Raw genomic sequence first — 19,374 nt, forward strand, 5'->3', positions numbered from 1 at the left:
CCTCGAGGAGCGGGACGGAGCTGTAGCGTGCACGGCCCTGCTCCTAATTATTCTGCGTCTGTCGTTTCTGGGAGCGACGTCTTAGATAATAACAGTACCAGAAAGCAAAGCCTCTCTTTGTGCAGTCATTTCTGTAGAGCCCTGGACTTGAGCTCCTCTCATCGGAGATTTTGGTGGCACTGGTGGCGCCACACCGACCACGTCCGCTGCAGCGTGTCTCCTGGGCCCCGGCTCTTCCCAGAGCAACGATGCTCACGTGCTCGGTTTTGTTCGCCCTTCCGAAAGGCTCTTGCTGCAGGGAGGCTTCTCCTGCCTTTTGTCACCGCTTCTTCGTGCTCCGCTGCCTTCATCCTGAGTCGCTTTGCCGTGCGTTTTCACTTCTTTCCCCCCCCAAAGCAGCAGCAAATTGGCAGAAGCGGGCGCCGGCTGGAGAGGAGTCGGTCGGTGCCGCCCAGGACTCCCAGGGAGCGGGAATTTCTCGGAGCTTTGTCGTTTATTCCACCGTGATTTTGGACGGAGCAGTTCTTCTTGATGTTTTAGGGCTGGATTTCAGGTTCTTTCCCCGGCCTGGCACTCGGGTTTGGTGGGTTTTGGTGCAAATTCTGCGCGAAGGCGACCGGGAGTTGCTGCAGGCAGCTTCAGGGGCCTTTGTTTGGGGTTTGCCAGCTTTTGCCCCCGGTTTATCTGCACGTAGGAAAAAGATTCTTTGCAAAAACGTTGTGCTTGGCCCCTGTTGCAGAATCAGGAGGTAGGTTTTGTAGTGCTGAGAGTGGGAGAAGCTACTAAATGGGGCGGTTTATGCCAAAATGCAGCATAAGGCTACTCATCTCCCTCATCAACCCAAGTGGGTCTGAGAGTTATACCTGGGATAATGGACATCTGGTTTTCTTTTAATGCCACGTCCTTGAAATCCTGGAAATAGGCGGGTGGAGGGGAGAAAGCTCAACAGCTTCCTCCCTCTCTCGTTCCTTGGAATTAGTTCTTCTCCAGCGAAGCGTGCGAATGCGAGGAACCGCTGTCAGGGGAAGGCGACCAGGCGTCCCACTGAAAAGATGCAAATGCTGCAGCTATTTCTGGAGGCCAGTAGAGGCAGGTCCAAAAGCAGCTCGGTGTCGCAAGGCTCGCTGTTGGGTGCTGTCTGATCCTGAAGGATGGGATCGTGCCGAGCGGTTTCACTGCAGAGCTTCTTTGCCTGCTTCTCCCGGTTTGAAAACCGCATCCAGAGAAGCGAGGCGTTGCGCTGCCACGTGGGAGCTGGAGCCCAGCGGGCTTGAATGAAGCTTACCTCGTGCCTTTGCGTACAAGGAGGGGAGACGAAAGGAGCAATTAGGACACGAAACTATTCGAAAAATGTCATTAGCGCTGGTAGCAAAGGCTGTGGCTTTTGTTTCGGCGCTTTGGGCGAACACATCAGGTTAAAAGTCCGTGCGACCTCGGTGGCCTTTCTTTTAAAAGCACGCTGGAAGAATCAGTCCTTTGTTACGAGCAAGCTGCAGGCTCATTTTATTGGCTGCAGAGCTGTGTGACCCCTCGGGAAGGTCCGCTTGTTTGGGTTGTGCGAGCCCAGCTCTTTGCTGCGGCTTGGTGAGCTGCATGGACCTGAAGGGGTCAGTTTTTAGGGGTGGGCTTCACCTGCTTTTCACCTGGCTGCTCTCTTTAGCGACTGGCACTTGTAAATTTTGTTGTCTGACTTCCCTTCCTTTGTTCAGAAGCCCCGTAAGGTGATGTTAACCCTCTCTCTTTTTGTTTTTTGTGCCGACAGGGAGCGGAGCGACTGCAGTGGTGCAGGCAGCCTTCTGTGCTCCGAAGAAGGAGAAGGTCGCGATTAAACGGATCAATCTTGAGAAGTGTCAGACGAGCATGGACGAGCTCCTGGTATGCAGCCACGATGGCCCGATGAGTTTCATTTCAGTTAGCTCTGTTAGCTGAGCGCCTTTAAACAACCTTCCTTGCGGTGCGGTGAGAGGACCCGGCTGGTTTCACCAGAGGCAGTTCAGTTGCTGGCTGTGGGACACAGCGTTGAAGAAAATGCTAAAAAGATCAGTTGTTGGAGAACTTCAGGCTATTGTTTAGAGCCAAGCACTCTGTATAATCCCTTTGTTTTGAGTGGGGTTAACGTGCAAGGGTTAAGCTCAGCTGCCTGTACAAGAGCTCTGCGGTTTGAGGGGGATCGAAAGCTATGTGCCTCCAGAAACGTCAGAATGTAGGGGAGTGGTTTTGCTTTCTCCCCCATTCCTTCAGTTCTTTGTGTTTTATCCTTCACCTGTAGAGAGAGAAACTGAGTAAAGTAGCTCTTGCCCTTGATCTGTGTATGGAACTGATGCCAGCGAAGGGATCGCTCTGATGTGCTGCAGGCTGCTGTGTGGAAACCCTCACTCATTCCGAGTTCGGGACAGGAGGTGGGCTCCTCTGGAGCTGTAGCTCTGTGATTTTCCTCTGATGCGTGCTTCTTAAGATTTTCTCAATGGAAAACAGCTTCGGGCAGGTAGCCATGGTAACTAAAATTTGCTTTTTGTTATCTGGCTCGCACGTTGATGGGATATGTTTTCTGCTTTGCTGTGTGTGGGAGCAGCAGCTGCCACATTCACCTCGCGTGTGGAAGGCCCCTGGGTTGAAGCCGGGCACAGAGGCATTCCTGCGAACATGAGGTGTCCCCCCTGAAGCTGAGAGAGGCGTCTGGAATAAAACTTTCCACTCTAAATATTGACGGGCAGGGTCTAAGGAGAGGCAGGGAGAGGTCTTGTATCACCTCTCCTTTTAAAGCAACTCTCTAGGATATTTTTTAAACCTTTCTACCTTTCCACTTGCATCCTGGCAGTTCCTGTCGCCTTAACCCAGGCACTGGTTGTGGTGATGACAATGAGAAAGTAGAACGGAGAGAGCCAGCTCTACTCACCTCTAATTCTCAGCAAGTCACTTAAAGCCCGGCTCCAGTTTCCATCTAGTGACTAACGCTGTTTTTATCGTTATAGGTATCAGCAAATACTCGTGTAGAGAGGAAGGGCTCCGTTCAGGCTGTCACAGGTTGGTGTGCCTGTGAAGAGCCGTGTGTAGGACTCTTCAGATGAGCTGCATTCACATCCTCTTATTGCTCTTGCTAGTGTAGGAGTTACGGCTCCCTTCCCTTTTCCCAGTCGGTCTTTCTGTCCCGACACCATCCCTTGGTGCTCTTTTCAGGTCTTTTCTGTGGCTCGTCCGTGCTGCTCTGCCTCAGTGGTAAACCCAACTGTGTCGTCGGGAGGTGGAGATTTAATTGAGATTGTGGGCGTTTGACTAATTGCCGATTCCAGCTACAAGGGTTCGGTTCAGAAAGCGATGCTGCAAAGACTCGTCAGGTCATTTTATAGATAACTGTGTCTAATCGCATATTTTCAGTCTCTAGCTGACCCCTTCCTCACCATGATTTTTCTTGTTAGGGGCAGGACTGCGGTGAATGGCTCTTACCGGGTCCCAGTTTCCAATGTGGGGACCAGACAGCGTGGCTCCTTCTGCGGGCTTGTTTGTAGGCCTGTTGTGAAGGCGGACGTTTACATATCGCCATCGTGCTTGTTAATGCCTGGGGCGAAGGCAGGATTTTGAGGTCTTCCTGTACCTGCTGTCTGTAAAAAGACTTCGTGACTTGCCTAGTGGCTTCTTATAGCCAGAAACACATATTATATGGCTCCAACTGACAACCTGGGGCAAAAAACCCTATGAAAATAACAAGCCGTTAAGCAGGAGGCTGCGTAAAAGCGAAGAGAGCCTGGTGGCAAACAGCCCTTTGACCAAAACCAGCTGAGCCCTCCTCAGATGCCGTGTTTCAGGTTGAAGAACACGGGAGATTTTATGCTGTCACACACCCGCCTTTAGGAGGGTGAGGCTTTCGTTTTCACTCAGATACGAGTGGCTCTCTTTTTCTGCGTACCCCAGCAAACTCACACCTGATTTAAGAGACATGGGACGTGCTTACTGCCTGGTATTTCAGAGGAAGGTGCAGGAATCAAGCCCTGGGCAATTTGGGGAAAATCTCTCCCCAAACAAGTTCTCGTTCGGAGATGCAACGGCTGAGCTCTTATTTATCCAGTTTTAAGCTGATGTCGTAATTATTTTTGAAACTGTCTTAAAAAGGCAGTTATGGAGACTTAAATCGTGGAGGGCTGGGGGAAGGGTGTTGTGGAGCTGCAGTAGCTTCCTGGGGTCACCAAGGTAGGTGTGTTTCGTGGAAAAAAATGCTTTCCGTTGGTTTACTCTGAATTTGTCAGTGTGTTGGATGGCGTTTCTCAGCGTGAGAGCCGAAAGGATGGGAACCCCTCATCTCCCTCCTCTGTGTTACCTTCTCGATTTTTTTTTAATCTTGCCTCCGCATTCGCTGCTTCTTCAGAGTAAATATTCTCAAGGCTTTCCGTCTCGCCGTCTCCCTTCGTGGCAGTTCCCCAGATCTGTTTAATTACCTTTTTTTAAGCAACCACTCGTCATTGCAAGATTATTTTTAATCCCGAACCCATAAATGTGAGTCCTTGCAGAGAACGGTGTTTTTGAGAGGTGAGTGCAAAGAGAGATAGCTGAGTCCATACTAGAGTGCGTTTATGCTCTCCACTTGCTTTCTCTTCTCCCCTACCACTGTTAAAAGCACAAATTTGGGCTTTCATTAGATCCATTATCCTTCTGGTGCGCTGGGGGTATCTGAGCACAGCAGTCAGCTTACGGGAAACTTTGCTCTGTCCCCCAGGCACTAAATCAATGCTCTTGTGTTACAGCACTGCCCAGCCATCAGCCCGTGGCACAGAAAAGGGAAAATTGCACTTAAAACACTTATTTTTTTTTCCCCTACAGTGCTTCAGACCCGTAGACTTTTCTGTTGAAACAAATTTACTTATTCCCAGAGTTTACCTAGCAAAGAAGAGGAAGCAGTGCTGCGATGGTTGTGGGGGAGCAGGTAGGGCTGCAGGCGCTTCTGGCATCGCTAGGGATGATTTCTTCCTTCCACCACGCCTCATGCCCATGCCCCTTAGCAGCTGGTGCTCCCAAATCTGGGCTGGAAGAGGAGCAGTTATAGGGAACTCGCTGTAAGCTGCTCTGTCACCGCCCAAATGGGTCACTGGCCTTCGGCTTCCCGTACGCTTGCGTAGCAGCGGGTGTCTGGAGGCACGGGAGTGTGGCTGGAGCACCTCCCGGCTTGTGGGGCTGCCTTGCTTAAGGTGATTAAGTAAAATTAAGCCTGATAGGATGGCTTGGCTCGCTAAAGGCATTGATCTCGGTCCTCATATCTCGGCGTGCACGCAAGCAGTGTGGGTGGTCAGGGGGAACCTTTGCAACCACTGTGCGATGTCTCCCTTACTGCCGTGGATTCATCTCTCGCCGCTATGGGCATGGGAGTGTAGGAGGGAGCAATTTCCTTGTGCTGCGAGCAAAGCAAGCTGAGGGCGTTCAGGTCTGCAAGAGAAGTGCTAAGTGCTGTAAAGGACACAGACTGGCAGGAGTAAAAGGCGCCTCAGAGATGTTTCTAGCCCAGCTACCAGTTAGGGGATGCTTGTCAAGAGTTTTATTTTAATGCTTGGCTTTATTTTTGTCCTCCTGTACGTTTTTAAATGTTCACAGATCTTTCCTAGAACACCTAGGAGGTTCAGCTGGAAGGAAGGTGCAGTAAAGCTGCTTATGGTTCTCGCTCGCCGGTGAGACTGGAAGCAGAGAATAAGGAGAGGTGGTCAAGTGGTGTCTGCTGCTGGTCCTGGACTGCTGTATTTGGTATTTAAGTTCCACTCCTTAGCTGTCTTGCAGCCCACAGGAGATAAATGCATGTGAAATGCTGCTTAAGTTTGTTGGAAGCAGCCCACGGTGTGTGTAACAGCTGTGGGCTGCCCTTTCCTCTAAAAGGCCTTAAATCTGCTCTTGGTCCATCAGCCCCCGCTTCGTTTTCATGCAGTTGGAGCAGAGTTGTCTTTCTTCCATCCGGTTGGGTTTTTCCCTGCTTGTAGAGGAACAGATGGCAGGGTTCTCTGCCCGGCAGCTAGCAGGGATGTGGATAGCAGAGGGGAATGTGAGCTATGGGGCGTTTCAGGCAGGGCTTTCCCAGCCGAGGGGGAGCTGCTGCCTCTGCCGTTCCCGGAGCGATTCAGCAGAAGGCAGCTTCAGGAAGGAGCAGGGGAGATGCGGCAGGAGTCCAGGGATGGGTAGCACTGGGCCTGACAGGTCTTGCACAGAAGAGGAGTGAAGCGAGGGCGCTGGCCGTAGGAGGGGAAGAAGGAAGGCAGCTGAGGAAGCCAAGGGTGCCAAGGTAGCTCCAGCAGGAGGAAACGTCCTTTTGAATTTTGAGGAATTGACCTGGGGAGCTCGCTGCCAGCAATGTGGAGATCAAACGTTGCGTGAGATTAAATAAATCAACCTATAGTTGAGAAGGTTAAATTAGGTGGGACTTAAAACAGGATTATGAACTCCCCTGGTTTAACGCGTAAGCCAACTGTTAACTGCCCGGGCTTAGTCAGAAGTCTCCCCTCTGGGCAGATGGTTCTGTAAGTGCTTGTTACAGGGTTTTACACCTTCTTTTGAAGACTTGGACAGGATATTGAAGTGGCTTTGATCTGCCAGCAGCTCCTGCAAGTGGATTAAGCAGACCATAAGGTTGGTGGGAACAAAGGAGCGGGCTGCTGGAGCAGTCCAGATGTTCCACCCATGTCTGTCATCTTACGGGAATTGCCATTGTAATGGCATTTCCAGTCCTGGGGACTTGCTCCAAGGGAAAACAAGTCTCCAGGTGTCAGTGCCAGGTAGTGTAACACAGCCTCTGCGTGGTGATTTGATACGCCGTGTTTCACATTTCTTGCCTGATGGGATTGCAGCTGTACAGGAGACTTGAACTGGAGCTGGTGTACTGCTTGGGTAGAGTCCTCAAAGCAGCAACGGCAGAAATTGTGATTACTCTGCTGGCTGATGCCGTTTCCTTGTGAAGTTCAGTGTGAAACATCAGTGTGAACATCAGGGTTAATGGTGTGTGAAATCCTGCGAGAAGACCGTCCTCGTTTGGGCTGGATGAGCGTGAGATGGGGCATTTAAATAACTTTACAGATTCTGCAAATGGCTGCTTGGCTGAAACCAAGAAAAAATGGGAGAGTGTGAGTTCCTACACCATAACCATGCAACCATCCGCTCCTTTCGGTGTGTAGTCACCGGCGCTGCAGGGCTTGAAGGAGGGAACAACCTCGGAATGGCACTGGATGACCTGCCACAGGGGTAGTTTGTTCCCGTCGCCTGAGGTTAATTCCTCTACGAAGACTTCTTGCCCCTGTCAGGATTGTTGTGTATGCGCAACATTTTCAGCTGCTGCTCTGGATGGGGGAATTTAATCCCTTTTTAGTCAGACCAGTCTCCGTGTCCTGAGGTGTGGAGTTGGACTGGGTAAGCTGGACATGGAAGCTGGGTTGGAAGCTCTCATTTTGAGCTCTGCTTTTTCCTCGTCTCCTTCAAATAATTGCTCTTAAGGTGATTGTAGTAGAAGAACACGGCTTTTTTACCCTGATATTTAAAAATAGAAATGAATGAATATGCTTGGATTTCTAGTCCTTTAACTAAACCCGTAGAATTTTACTTAAAGCAAGTACTTTGCCACCCATAGCTCTAGCACCGCTTGGTGTATTCAAGGAGATTGCATCTGCCCTGCTTTGATTTTTCCCTCCTCAACCCCGCTCTCTTTTGGTTGTGGTTGCCTTCAGCCAGGATAACCAAACCAACAGCTTTCTGGCTTCCTGGGAAGTTGCAGGTACCCACGTACGAGCAGGCAGCTTCTGTGCTGCATCTGTCGAGCTCACGTCAACGCGTAGGAAGCGCAACTAAATAAAGCAAGATTTTCGCCCCTGTCTTTGAAGTGTGCCTCAGGGGCAGATAAGCACAGAGTAGAAGGTGATAATGTGGACAGGAAATACCGGTGAAAATGGCTCAGCTCGTAGCTTAAATACGGCTTTAACCTGCTTTGGTTCTCTGCTCCTCTTAACTCAGACTTCAGGTGTACATCAGCGGGCAAATAAACCTCCTGCCAACATCGCAGGTCTCCCGAAGCACGTCTGGCTTCGAGGCGATGAATAGCTTGCTTGTGATTCTAAATTATCCTTCACAGCAGTTTTATTAGTGTTTCAGAAGCCTTGAAATGCTGCTTTTATTGCCTGCAGAAGCACTGAAAACATTCATCAGGACCCTTAATGGAAGCCACGCGGGCCTTTATGGCTGATCCCGCTCTGTTTGCGTTCGGTGTTTGTCAGCGCAGATATTTTTAATATCCAGCCCAGGGGGAGCGGGTAACCATCTCCAAACCATCGCTGTGTGTAGACATGTTCGTGTCGGTAATTCCTTCTCCGCAGCTGAGCGGCAGGCAGCGTGATTTATGGGTCCTGCAGTCGGAGGACCAGGAGGAGAGGAATAAAACAGCACTTCCAGTTGAAAAGCTGGATGTTGCAGCCCCGATAAATTGTAACGTTCAGCACTCATCGTGGCAGACGGGTGAAAATCCACAAGACTTCTACGAGTTTTCCAACGCGGTTCTGATGCTAGTGAAAGCGAGGGCAGTGCAGCTCTAATTATTTCGTCTTTACGTGCGTCGGGGACAGCAAGCTTTTCTGGGAGAAGTTTCCCTGATGCTGCTTTGTTGTAGTGTCCGGCGAGCAGTTCTGCAGCGAGCTCTCCGAAAAACTCTGGCAGCGGCGTTCCCCAGAAGGACCGCTGCTGCGTTTCATCCCCCCTCCTCTTCCTGGAAGCGACCCCCTGGTGATTCTTGACTGCGATTCCTGGCTTCATTTCCAGCCTTTCCACGCAGCACGGGCCGGCGTGCGTACGCCAGAGCTGCTTCGGTTTCAGTCGTGCAAGGAAACTCTTTCACCACCCAGCCTGCTGTGATTTGCCACCATCAGCTGAAAGCAGCGAGCCGCCGGGATGCTGGTACCCTCCACGAGAGCAAAGAGGGAGGAAACGTTGATGTAGCTGCTGTGAGACGAGCCTAGGAAACTATAAATGGGGTAGGAGGCTGGGGGTGACAGGGAAAGGCTGCCTGACCTTGCTTTTTGCTCCTGGTAATAACGTGGGAACAGTGGAAGCTGTCAGCTGGGATGGAGTTACGTATCAGAGCCGTGCTGCACCGTGTAAGGAATGGTTTAATCCGCCACTGCTACACATCCCCTAGCCGATGGAGGTGTTTTGTCACAGAGCTGGGAAAAGGGAAAATAAATAATAGCAACCCTCCTTTGTGCGCTGCAGCACGTGCCAAACGTAACCTTATTGCTTTAAACTGTTATTTCCGGCCTGGGGAGCAGCGTATGGTAATGTGCAGGAGAGGAAATTCTTGGAGAACAATGGAATAGTAATAAAGTGACACAGGATCCCTGCGAAATGCTGTAGTACAGAGCTGCTCCGATGGCAAAGACCTGATCCAGATCTAGGCTGTTAAATAAACTTGGGCCAGACTTTGCCTCACTGTCTCCTGAATTCCGGCGGGATATGCTAATATATATAAAATATGGAATCTTTGTGTATGTTTTTCGTACTATTCTCTTGATTTCCCAGGGAGTCAGCTCAAAATATTTTGAGGTCTAACTGAGAAAAGGTTAAAAACAGCTCCTCTGGATCCTTTCTGAGAATGGTGGCTCTGGGGAAGGGCTTCCTGATGGGAAGACTTAGCAAATCTGCATCCCTCTTGCTTCTTTCCACCTCTTTTTTTTTTTTTTTTTTTATTCTGGTGCCATTTGTGCACTTCTTATTCTTTTTTAATTGTCAGAGAGAGGTTAGGCACCTGGATTTGCCTGCATGTTTTTTAAAAAAAGCTTTAAAATTAATTTAAAGCCTTACTTCAAGAGCTAATTCCAGGCTGAGGCACCAAAGCTGGGGCAGGTTCACGGATCCCTTAACTGGGGGCTCAGCCCCGTGCTCGGAGCAAAGCCCAAGAGATCCCAGTTTAAGCAAGCGAATTTAAAACTGAGCCCAAGGAGCTGCCTTTCGGAGAGGCTGTGTGGATGGGATGTCGTGCAGTGGATGTTTACAGACAGCTTCCTAAGCAGGTTTTGTGCGAGATGTGTGACCCGGGGCACAGAGCAGTCGCTGAATCCCACCTGTGCTCGTCCACCTCCTCAGTTCTCATCTGTCCCCTGGCAGAAAGTGGAAGCTAGGTTTTATTTCAGGCTGTATTTAGTTTCACAGAGCGGTTTTTACTCAACGGCGTGAGATCAGTGACCTACAACTCGCCAGCTCTTCAAATATCCCTTCCTATGTAGAAGGATCCTTGTTGAATCAGCTTATTGGGGTTTCCTGGAAAGCTGGGGGTGCTCCTGGGGGAGCTGGAAGAGGAACCAGTTCCTCATTTGCTCCCTGAAAAACAGCGGTAAACTGGGGAAATCCCCGTTATTGTATTTGTGGGGCTGCCTTAACCCCATAGACCCATGGCTTGGGTTGGAGGGGACCTTAAAGATCACCCAGTTCCAGCGAGAGCAGGTCGAGAGGAACACGAGGCATGGGCACGTCCTCAGAGCTTCCCCTGGAGTTTTGGTGGCAGGGAGGTTTGTGCTTAGGGAGGAAAGGATCAGGGCAGGGCTGTGGGGGGACCTTTTTCTCTTTTTTCTCCTTGTGGGTGTGCAGGGTGCCAGCCTTGGCCCAGCGGATGGCTTTTGATGGAGGAAACCAAGAAACTGGGAGGCTTTCTGTCCACGGTGGTTATTTGTACTTGCGTAATGAAAACTCGGTCTGTTTTCTGGGGTATTGTTCCCCCATACCCTGGAAAACGTCAACCCTTAAACCATAACAAAAATCTATGAACAAGCACAGTCAAAACTCAAGCAATTTCATATCTGAGAGCACTTTATGTTGTACTCCATCAGTAGTAGCCAACTACTTCCTAATCTCAAACTGTTTTCCCTATTGTTTCCATGCAACAAAAGCCGGAGCTGTCCTTTGTGCCCTCAACTTGACGGAGCCGAGCCGTCTGCTTTTGTGCTGGGAAGAGACGTTAGGGATGAGAGACTCTTTTTTTTTTTCTTTTTTCTTTTTTTTCTAGAGGCAAATATTTCCCAAATGACAGCCTTCAGCTGGTTACACCTGTTGTATAATGGCTCACTGAAAGGAGGTGGTGGCGTGAACTTTGTAGGTAAAATTTTCAGGAGTAGTCTGCTCTAGCTGGAAGCAGGTGCTTGGTGTGAGAGCATTTTATTGCCTTTGCCAAGGGGGTTTCCGTCACTTCTTGCGTTCTGCTAGCCAGGCAGATAAACAGGTAGAGCATCCTAAAATACCTTTGAGCCCTAGTATGGCGCAGGCTGAGTGTTAGGAGCATTTCTGGATTCTTCTGTGGTTAGCTCCCAGGTAGTCTTTTTCCTCTCACGCTCTTTAAACCCTGTGTCTTGAGGGAGGTATTTTCTGTACCCAAGGAACAAAAACCATCGAGTCCGACTGCTAATGTTTTATTTTTCTCCGCAGAAAGAAATTCAAGCGATGAGTCAGTGCCATCACCCCAACATTGTATCTTACTACACCTCCTTCGTGGTGAAAGACGAGCTTTGGCTGGTGATGAAGTTGCTTAGTGGAGGTGAGTGATCCAATTTACACACCCTGTAAAGCAACGTCACAAGTTGACTGTAGTACTCTTGTTTTCCTCCCAGGCTTCCCTCCTCCTTGGGAGTTAACACGCTTGAATGATAATGCTCAGCTTCAACCCATTGGGCTCAGAAATAGCTTTTCGTTTTACGTACACCGGTAGTAATACCTAACCGCGTGACTGGTAGCTTGTTTTAACTCCTGCTTTGTATATTTGACGGTATTTTGTATGTGTTTGCTGAATGGCTCAGTTGAGTATTTGGGAGGATGTGACGTTAGGCACTGACAAGGGAAACTCAGGTACAGATGCAGTAGCTGAAACCATCCCAGACTTAAAAAAGGAGTACAAAGAAATAAAAATCTCACTTGTATCTTCTCAGCTGATGGATCTGAAATGGTGTTTCTCGGATCACATTTACAAAAGCTCCTTCATCTTATTCCATAAGCCTCGGATAAAGTTTTGAACTAGAGAAGGATGTGACTGAGCCCACTGAGCCCACCCGTCCCCAGTAGCTTTCTGGCGGGGACTGTGATGTTCACAACTCCTCCTGCAGGGCCGATCGCCTGACCTTTTCTCACCTGGAGCTCGGAGGCAACCATCGAGTCCATTGATTTAGCTTATTTACATGTTGGCTGCCCTTGTGAGGAGCTTAAATCGCCTGTATTTCAAGCAGAACTGCTCCTGTAATGCCGGTGCCTTACAAAGGGAGGAGAACCTCAGTGTAGGAGCAGCTTGATTTGTATAGTCTCATTCCTCAGAGCTGGGTTACCTTCCCACTACTTCTGGGTGACAAAATAACCGGGAATATTTGGGGCAATTTCAAACTACCAGAGCCAGGGAAACATTCCCCTTTCTGGATTTATTCTCTCAGATGCTGTAGAAACACATTTTTTTGAGAGAAAGAAAGGAAGTTTTTACGTTTTCTCTATCAGCAATGCCTAATCTGATGTCGTAGTATTTTCCAGACTTCATGTTTAAGTTGCCGTCGAGAAACGAAAGGGATTCGAGTTCTGGATGACAACTGAGGACTGTTGTAAATCTTAGGCCTGTCTTCAGAAGACTTGATTTTCCTGGCACCATAGTGAAAAGGCATTGAAAGCTGAAAAAATTGTTTTCTTGCCTTTTTTTAAAAACTTCTTGGCTTCTCTGCTCTTGGCTTCGTGTTGTAGACTGTAAAATGCCAGATGCTGATGTGGAAAAATCTGGCTCAACCTGTTGGCTTCTTCCACAAGAGCTCGATAATGACCATAAAACACGCATCTTTGAAGATCTTCTTTAGAAAACTTCAGCAGTTCTCCTGGGGGCGATCAGATTTCCTGCTAGCTTGAGCCTTTTTTAAAGGGTTTCTAATGACCCACGTGCTCATGTGTCGTTAAGCAATACCTCTCCTTTCCTTGGAGGGACACTTAACAGGCAGGTCATTAAAGATAGGATTGCTGTTTGTTTGCAGAAAAGAATCCCTTGCCAATTTACTGCAAATAATTTTGGTATAAAAAGTGTCTATGGGGGAAAGCTTCCCCAACATGAAGAAATAGCATTTCAGGGGTGCAGGACAGACAGCAGCAACGTTCTCGACCCTTTTTCAGGAGGATACACAGCCTCCTTGAAGAAAATATACAACGTTTTCCTAGTGGTTTTCTGTTGGAACCAAGTCAGGGTTAGGCTAATCCTTGAACCTCCAAATGTTGCTTCTGCTTGCCCTCACTTTTGTGTGGTCTTTTTTTTTTTTTTTTTTTGGTGTAGCTGGAAAAAAAATAAATCAGGCTTTGTGGTGCCTTGATAATGAAAAGATGGCCCGTAAATGTAAAGATCAGACTGGAAAATCGCTGGGAAATAATCAGAGCTTCAGCACCAACCTCTTGGTGGTGCGAAATGGCCTGGCTGTCAGTACGAGTCACCTTGAATAGGCTTCTGCATTGTACAGGCGGGTGTTTGAGCCCTGTGCACATTTGGCCCGAAACGGAGTACTGCTTTGAAGCAGTCCTACCAAATCTCACTTTTTGTTGCCCATGTTGAAGACCAGGGTCATACAATAAAAGACGGGCTAATTTCTCGCTTAAAGTAAAACATTTGGAGGCTGGGGAAGTGGCTGAAGTAGGCTTTTGAGGGTGTCCTGTTAGGTTTTATGCAGGAAGATACCTTGAGAGTGGTTTCCCAGCGTTTTTCAGCTTCTACTCTTTTCATGGCTGTGCTGAAATTGCATTTTAGATGCCCTGGACAAGTTACACGGGATAGTCCTGAGGATGGGGCAAGAAACTTTTTTTTTTTTTTGGAGCTTTCTGACTGAAGAGCTTTTCCCATTCACTTTTAATGAGACTCTTTCCTGTTGTTTTTGGGTCAGGTGATTTATGTAATGCTTTAAAAACTGCTTCTCATTCCTTTCAGCTTACTGCTTATCAGTAATAAATTGGCTGGTTTTGTGGTCATCTGTCATCCAGTGGGAAAAATAATGATCTGAATTTCTCAACAGGAAAAAACTTTGGCCCTTTTTTATGAACCCAAAAGGGGAAAAAAAAAAAAAAAGGTGGAGCCTAACTCCTTTATTCCATCTAACTATTCATAGAGCCTGGGCTGAGATTTGTACATCCAAGTAAGCACATATCAAATCTGTTTTGATGATCGTACTGCGTCTTGATTGTGGTTTCGTACTTGGGATTTTTGCTGGGTAAAAGTTCAGAATCTTATTGCTTCTCTTCCATCAGTGTCAATCTATGCTGGTGTGTGTTTTCAGGCTGCAAATAGTTTTGCTTACATGGATGTTACTGCTTTGATAAACAGTCTTGAATGCAAGCCTCTTTTTGTTGTTCTGAGTGTAGTTTAATTTATTTTCTGGGTACAGTCAGTTTGTTGAAATCTTAACCTAGCCATACATGCAAATGTTTCAGAAGTATCTCTAAGGGGAGGTATCCCACGAAGCCAGAGAGCAGTTGTCCCTGAAACTCAGCTATTTCTCTCCGTTGGCAAGCTCAGTGCTGGTGGAAGGTGCTGTTTCCCATCTCTGAAAGCCATCAGCAGCAGAGGTGCAGTACCGGTGAGCTGTTAGGGAGCACCACGCGAGAGCTGCTGATCTGCGTCACGTCCGAGTCAGGCTGCTTGAGGTTGCTGCCGAAAGCAGCCTGAAGCAGCTGATGTGACGCTGACGCAGGAGAGCAGGGCGGCTGCTGCTGGTGGCAGAAACGTGGCTGTGATACACAGCTGGCACTGATAAGGGGTGCTGGTGTGCCCCGTTACTCTGACACCCTCTTTCAGATCTGGCAACGTGAGCCTGAGACAGATCTGTGAAGTTATCTGCTGCTTGTTCCCTTCAGCAGAAATCGCAGCCCCTTTCCTCCGATGACGAAACTGTTTTCCAGGGACCTAAGCTTAGCAATGTCAACTTGGCACCCTGGCCTTTTGGTCCGATGTTACTCCAAACTAAACCTCAATGGATATTTCTGGACAACTGCTGACCTGCTCTTTGCCTCGCTGACATTCCCGTGTCACGGATTTCATTCGTGCCTTTTAGAGCTATCTGATGCCCAGTCCTGCTCTCCAGCTCCCGGGGCTTTTTATTAGGAAGAGGAGCAGCTGTCCTTTTGTTCTTGTGCTTTTTCTGACCGCGACCTGTTTGTTCCTCTACATTCTCCCTGGTTTCAAGAGCTCTCAGCTAACAGGTGACCCACGGCTGTGGCTAACTCCACAAAACAGTTGCTCGAAAGAAACAGCCGTCGGTGATGGCTGCTGCATCGCGCAGCGACTTTTACTGTCCCAGCCTCCAACAGAGGAGACCTCCAAAAATATTTTCAAACTGTAAATTTTTTAAATGCTGAAACATTTCCAGATAGGGCTCTTGGATCTTCTGCCTTCCCGAAGGCTCCTCATTAAATCCGCTAAGGAGATTATTGTATTGGAATAGTTAAACCTTGCCTTTTTGCGAAAGTTGAAGATGATCCAATCTACCTCTTATTCCAGCCTTTCATCTTGATGACGTGATGAAGTGCCTGGCCAGCAGGTCAGCCAGCCAGACCAAGAGGGAGCGTATGACAAGTCCTGTCTCCCTGGTGGAGACCTAAGACATCTCGTCCTCCTTCTGCCGCGTTAATCGCTGATCCTAACGCGCTGCTGGACTTAGGAGGGGCCAGATCAAAGTCACAGGTTCTTAGAAATCCTCGTGTTTTTGTTGAATTATTTTGTTAGGAGAGAGCTACGCTATTCTGAGTCCCTCTGGAGGGCTTTTAATTAGTGTCTCTACAAATACATTTCAAACCGTTAACGATGGGATAAGGCAGGAGGCTGCAGGGACTGTATACGATTACAGGATATGGAGCTTGTATAGATACGTTGCCATTCCTAGCTGTAATAAGAAAAACATGAAAAATTAATACGTTCACTCTATTTTCTTCAGATTTTTGCCTGTAAATGTCTCAGGCCTAACTGCAGCACGTTGTTTTACCCCCTTATTTTAATATCTTGCTTCCTGCCTTAATGTTGTCGTCCCTCTCATACATCCACACAAGTGCTCTAGAGGGAAAGGGGCAGGAAGTGGAAGTTCCCTTAACTTTCTCCCTCTGATATGCTGTAACCAGGGTTAAGAAGAAACTTCAAAAATGAGAAAATCTCAGAAAACTGCATAGGTGTCTTCCTTTGGTTTCTGTAACTTGTTCTTCCCTTTCCTTTAGAGCTCCTTTGCTGCATCTGTCCTCTTCGGCCTCCGAGCTGCTGGATGCAGGCGGCTGTTCTTCCTTCTTGAGCGTTTTCTTCCTCGGTTTGTCAGAGGCTGACAAGGTGCAGATTTAATTCTTGGCTCCGATGGCAGGCAGGCTCACCGAAACCGCTGCCTTCTGCTGAGAGGTCTTAAAGAAGTAGCAATGAATCCTGCTAACGCCCAGCATTCAAAGGATATGGATGCTGAACGTGCTGCACCTTAGGTTCTGGGGCAGATCTCAATTCTCCCGAAATCAGGTGGCGGAACACCGGTGATCCCCAGGGATGCTTTCCAGCCTATTTGTGCCAGGCCTTTAAATGGCCAATAATGTCTGAATTATCCTCAGTTGCAGGCCTTTGGGTTGGAAATGTTAGTATTACGTTTTGTGGTTCTGCCTGCCAGCCAAATGCAAAGGAGGAGGTTTCTTCTGCGTGTGACTTGTCCTGCATCCGGCCTGCTGCTGGGGTTACAGTGTCCCGTGTCAGACGTGCTTCCCACAGCCACCGGCTCTGCTAGACATTTCTTTTGCCTCTGGGGGCACGTAAATTCCAGCAATGTAATCCTCCCGCTTTTATCTGCAATCTTGTTCCGAACGAGAGCTTTCCTTTCTGCTCAGGTTTTCATCTCTTTCTCCACCGCCTTGTCCCAGCCCCGCGTGCCGAGGCATTAAATGGGAAGGCTGATGAGCGTCAAAGGAGAAACATGACAGAATCACAGAATCGTCTAGGTTGGAAGAGACCTCCAAGATCACCGAGTCCAACCTCTGACCCAACACTAACGAGTCCTCCCCTAAACCGTATCACTAAGCTCAGCATCTACACGTCTCTTAAAGAGCTCCAGGGATGGTGACTCAACCTCTTCCCTGGGCAGCCCATTCCAATGCCTAACGACCCTTTCCGTAAAGAAGGAATTAGAATTAGGAGCGGGCTTCCTGAATTCTTCCCCGTGCTTGCTGATGTAGGTGAGGTTGAAGAAAGGCGTCCTGGATTTGGAGCAGGAAGCAGCGCTGATGTTTGCGGTGGCTTGCTGTCGAAAGCGAATCAGTGGAACAATTAGAACTTCTTACCCCAGGGGTGCGATTACACACGAGTTTTCTCCAGCAGCAGAGCTGGGTTTAGAAGTTCCTGGCTGCTCGTTCTCCACCCTGCCTGGAAAACTGGATTGCCAGTCGTCGCAGTGATCTCATTTACAGTGTGGCTTCGTGAGCAGATGCGCTGGCACGGCAAGGGAGGTGGTGAACTGTTGTTCTGGAACTTGTTCAATCGCTTTTTGCTGCCGAAATGAACGCTGGAGTAGCACATAGTCCAGGGCGTGTGTTGAAGGAGACAAATTTCCTGGATATGTGTGTGGGGTGCAAGACAGGATCGTATTTACTAGGGTTCAGACAGTCCACTGGGAATGTTCTGCCTGATCTTACTCTACAAGGGCATTGTCCTCTTAGAAATTCTGGACGCCGGTTTGCTCGCAGGTTTCTTGTGTCTTCGTTGCTCAGATACTGCTGCCGTGGGTGGAAATTAACTGTTTGCTTCCGGAAATTAGAAACTGCCTTCTGAGGATGGAGTCAGACCTAATCAGCTGTTTCCTAGCCATGCCAAAAAGGGCAAGGCACGCTGCGGGGCTTCCCGCTCTTCGGTCCTGGGGGAGACCAGTGATGGGGGATTTGTTCCCTTCCTGCAGCTGGACAGGCGTCGCCTGACCCCTCTGCTCCAGCTCTGACGGAGCAGGAAGGGCTCCACAACAAGTCCCTCCCTGCAGGCTTGTCTTTGACCCGTAGACGTTCCCGTAAGGCGACAAAACCCAACCTGTAAGTCGACATACGGCGAGCTCCCTCGTGATTTCCCCTGTCATTAGCAGCTTTCAGAGCCGGGGCTCGTTAATTTGAGCGGAAGACCACTTCACTTCCAACTGCCCTACAGTTTGCGCTTGGAGACTGTACTTTCTAAGCAGGCGTAACAGGGTTGGCAATCGGCAGCACTTTAACGATGAACGGGCAGTAACGCGAAACGTTTTATCACGTTGCACGCCATCTTGTAGGCGTCCTGTCCGTGTGCTGCTCGGCGTGCACTTGAGAGGCAGGAGCTTGTTTATAGCTGCATTTTTTTCCACATCATTCTCCAAACGTCTGCTCCTTTCCTTTGTGTGCTCTTGGACTTTGGGATCAGTTGCTCATCACCAGGCTTCTTTAAACATCCTTATTAATGGCGGCCTTGTTTGTGTTTACATTTAGGCTCCACTTCTGGCTCTGCCCTCGGTCTTGTTTTGTCTTTTCCTGACGTGCTTCCCCTTCGGGGCTTGGAATAGCTTTTCAGTCAGCCCCAGCCAAACTTCACTTCTTTTCTCTCCCAGCTTAAGCTTAGCCCCTCTTCTGTGAGTCCGGAGCTTCTCTCGTGCGTTTTCTGATGGGAAAAAGCGAGGAGGGAACTGCTGGAGCCATAGCTAGTGCTATGTGTAGTGCTAGTACGTAACACACACCAGTACTTCACAACGCTGTCATCCAAAATAGGAGACATATTCAAGGGAAAGCTCAGATTTTTTTGGTTTGAAGACATCCTAGTGGATTTTTATTCCTAAAAATGTTGTTGTAACTGTTCTGTAATATCTGTCGCGTGTGCCTTATTTCCGCTGTTAACTTTCTCTTCTGGCCACTCCGTTATGGGAGCTGTTTGCTTGCAGATTGTTCAACCCCGCTGTGCACACGGAGCACAAATCCATACTGAAACCGCATTTGAGCAGAGGCGCAGCGAAGTTCAGGTGTGCTCTTTCCTTCCTCAGGTACTCTTTGAAGCAGGTTCGGAAGCTGGCTCAGAAAGCGGCACTATCTGGAATCGTGCTGCTGTTTTGAGACAGGATGATGGATTTGTAAAGCACGTGCCTTTGTGTAGGTCTGAGCTCGGTTCCAGCTCAGCTGAATGTTCCCAGTTAATTTCGAGCAGCTAACATACGGCTGGATTGGGAACAGGCCAGTTTGTGCAAAACACTCTTTTTTTTTTTTCTCTTAGGCCGAGGGTAGGGCTCCAAGCTACTGTCTCGTGTTGGAGTGTAACGCAGCTGGTGAAAGGGAGAAAATTTGCCTAAGCGAACAAGGAGATCTCACCAAGGGTATCACACGCTTAACCGAGATGCTTGGGAATGACTTTGCGTTGAATTTTTCAGG

General features: G+C 48.7%; 1 protein-coding gene across 1 annotated transcript in view; it reads left to right on the forward strand.

The window, feature by feature from the left end:
• The window catches only part of OXSR1 (oxidative stress responsive kinase 1), an 87,270-nt gene that overhangs the window by 15,943 nt on the left and 51,953 nt on the right, over positions 1–19,374 (forward strand). The window contains exons 2-3 of the mRNA XM_035554272.2: positions 1,763–1,875; positions 11,419–11,527. Of these exons, the coding sequence (XP_035410165.1) occupies positions 1,763–1,875; positions 11,419–11,527 (222 nt within the window). The remainder of the gene's footprint in view (positions 1–1,762; positions 1,876–11,418; positions 11,528–19,374) is intronic.

Source organism: Cygnus atratus, chromosome 2, assembly GCF_013377495.2.
Source record: "Cygnus atratus isolate AKBS03 ecotype Queensland, Australia chromosome 2, CAtr_DNAZoo_HiC_assembly, whole genome shotgun sequence".
In the NCBI taxonomy this organism is placed as follows: domain Eukaryota; kingdom Metazoa; phylum Chordata; class Aves; order Anseriformes; family Anatidae; genus Cygnus; species Cygnus atratus.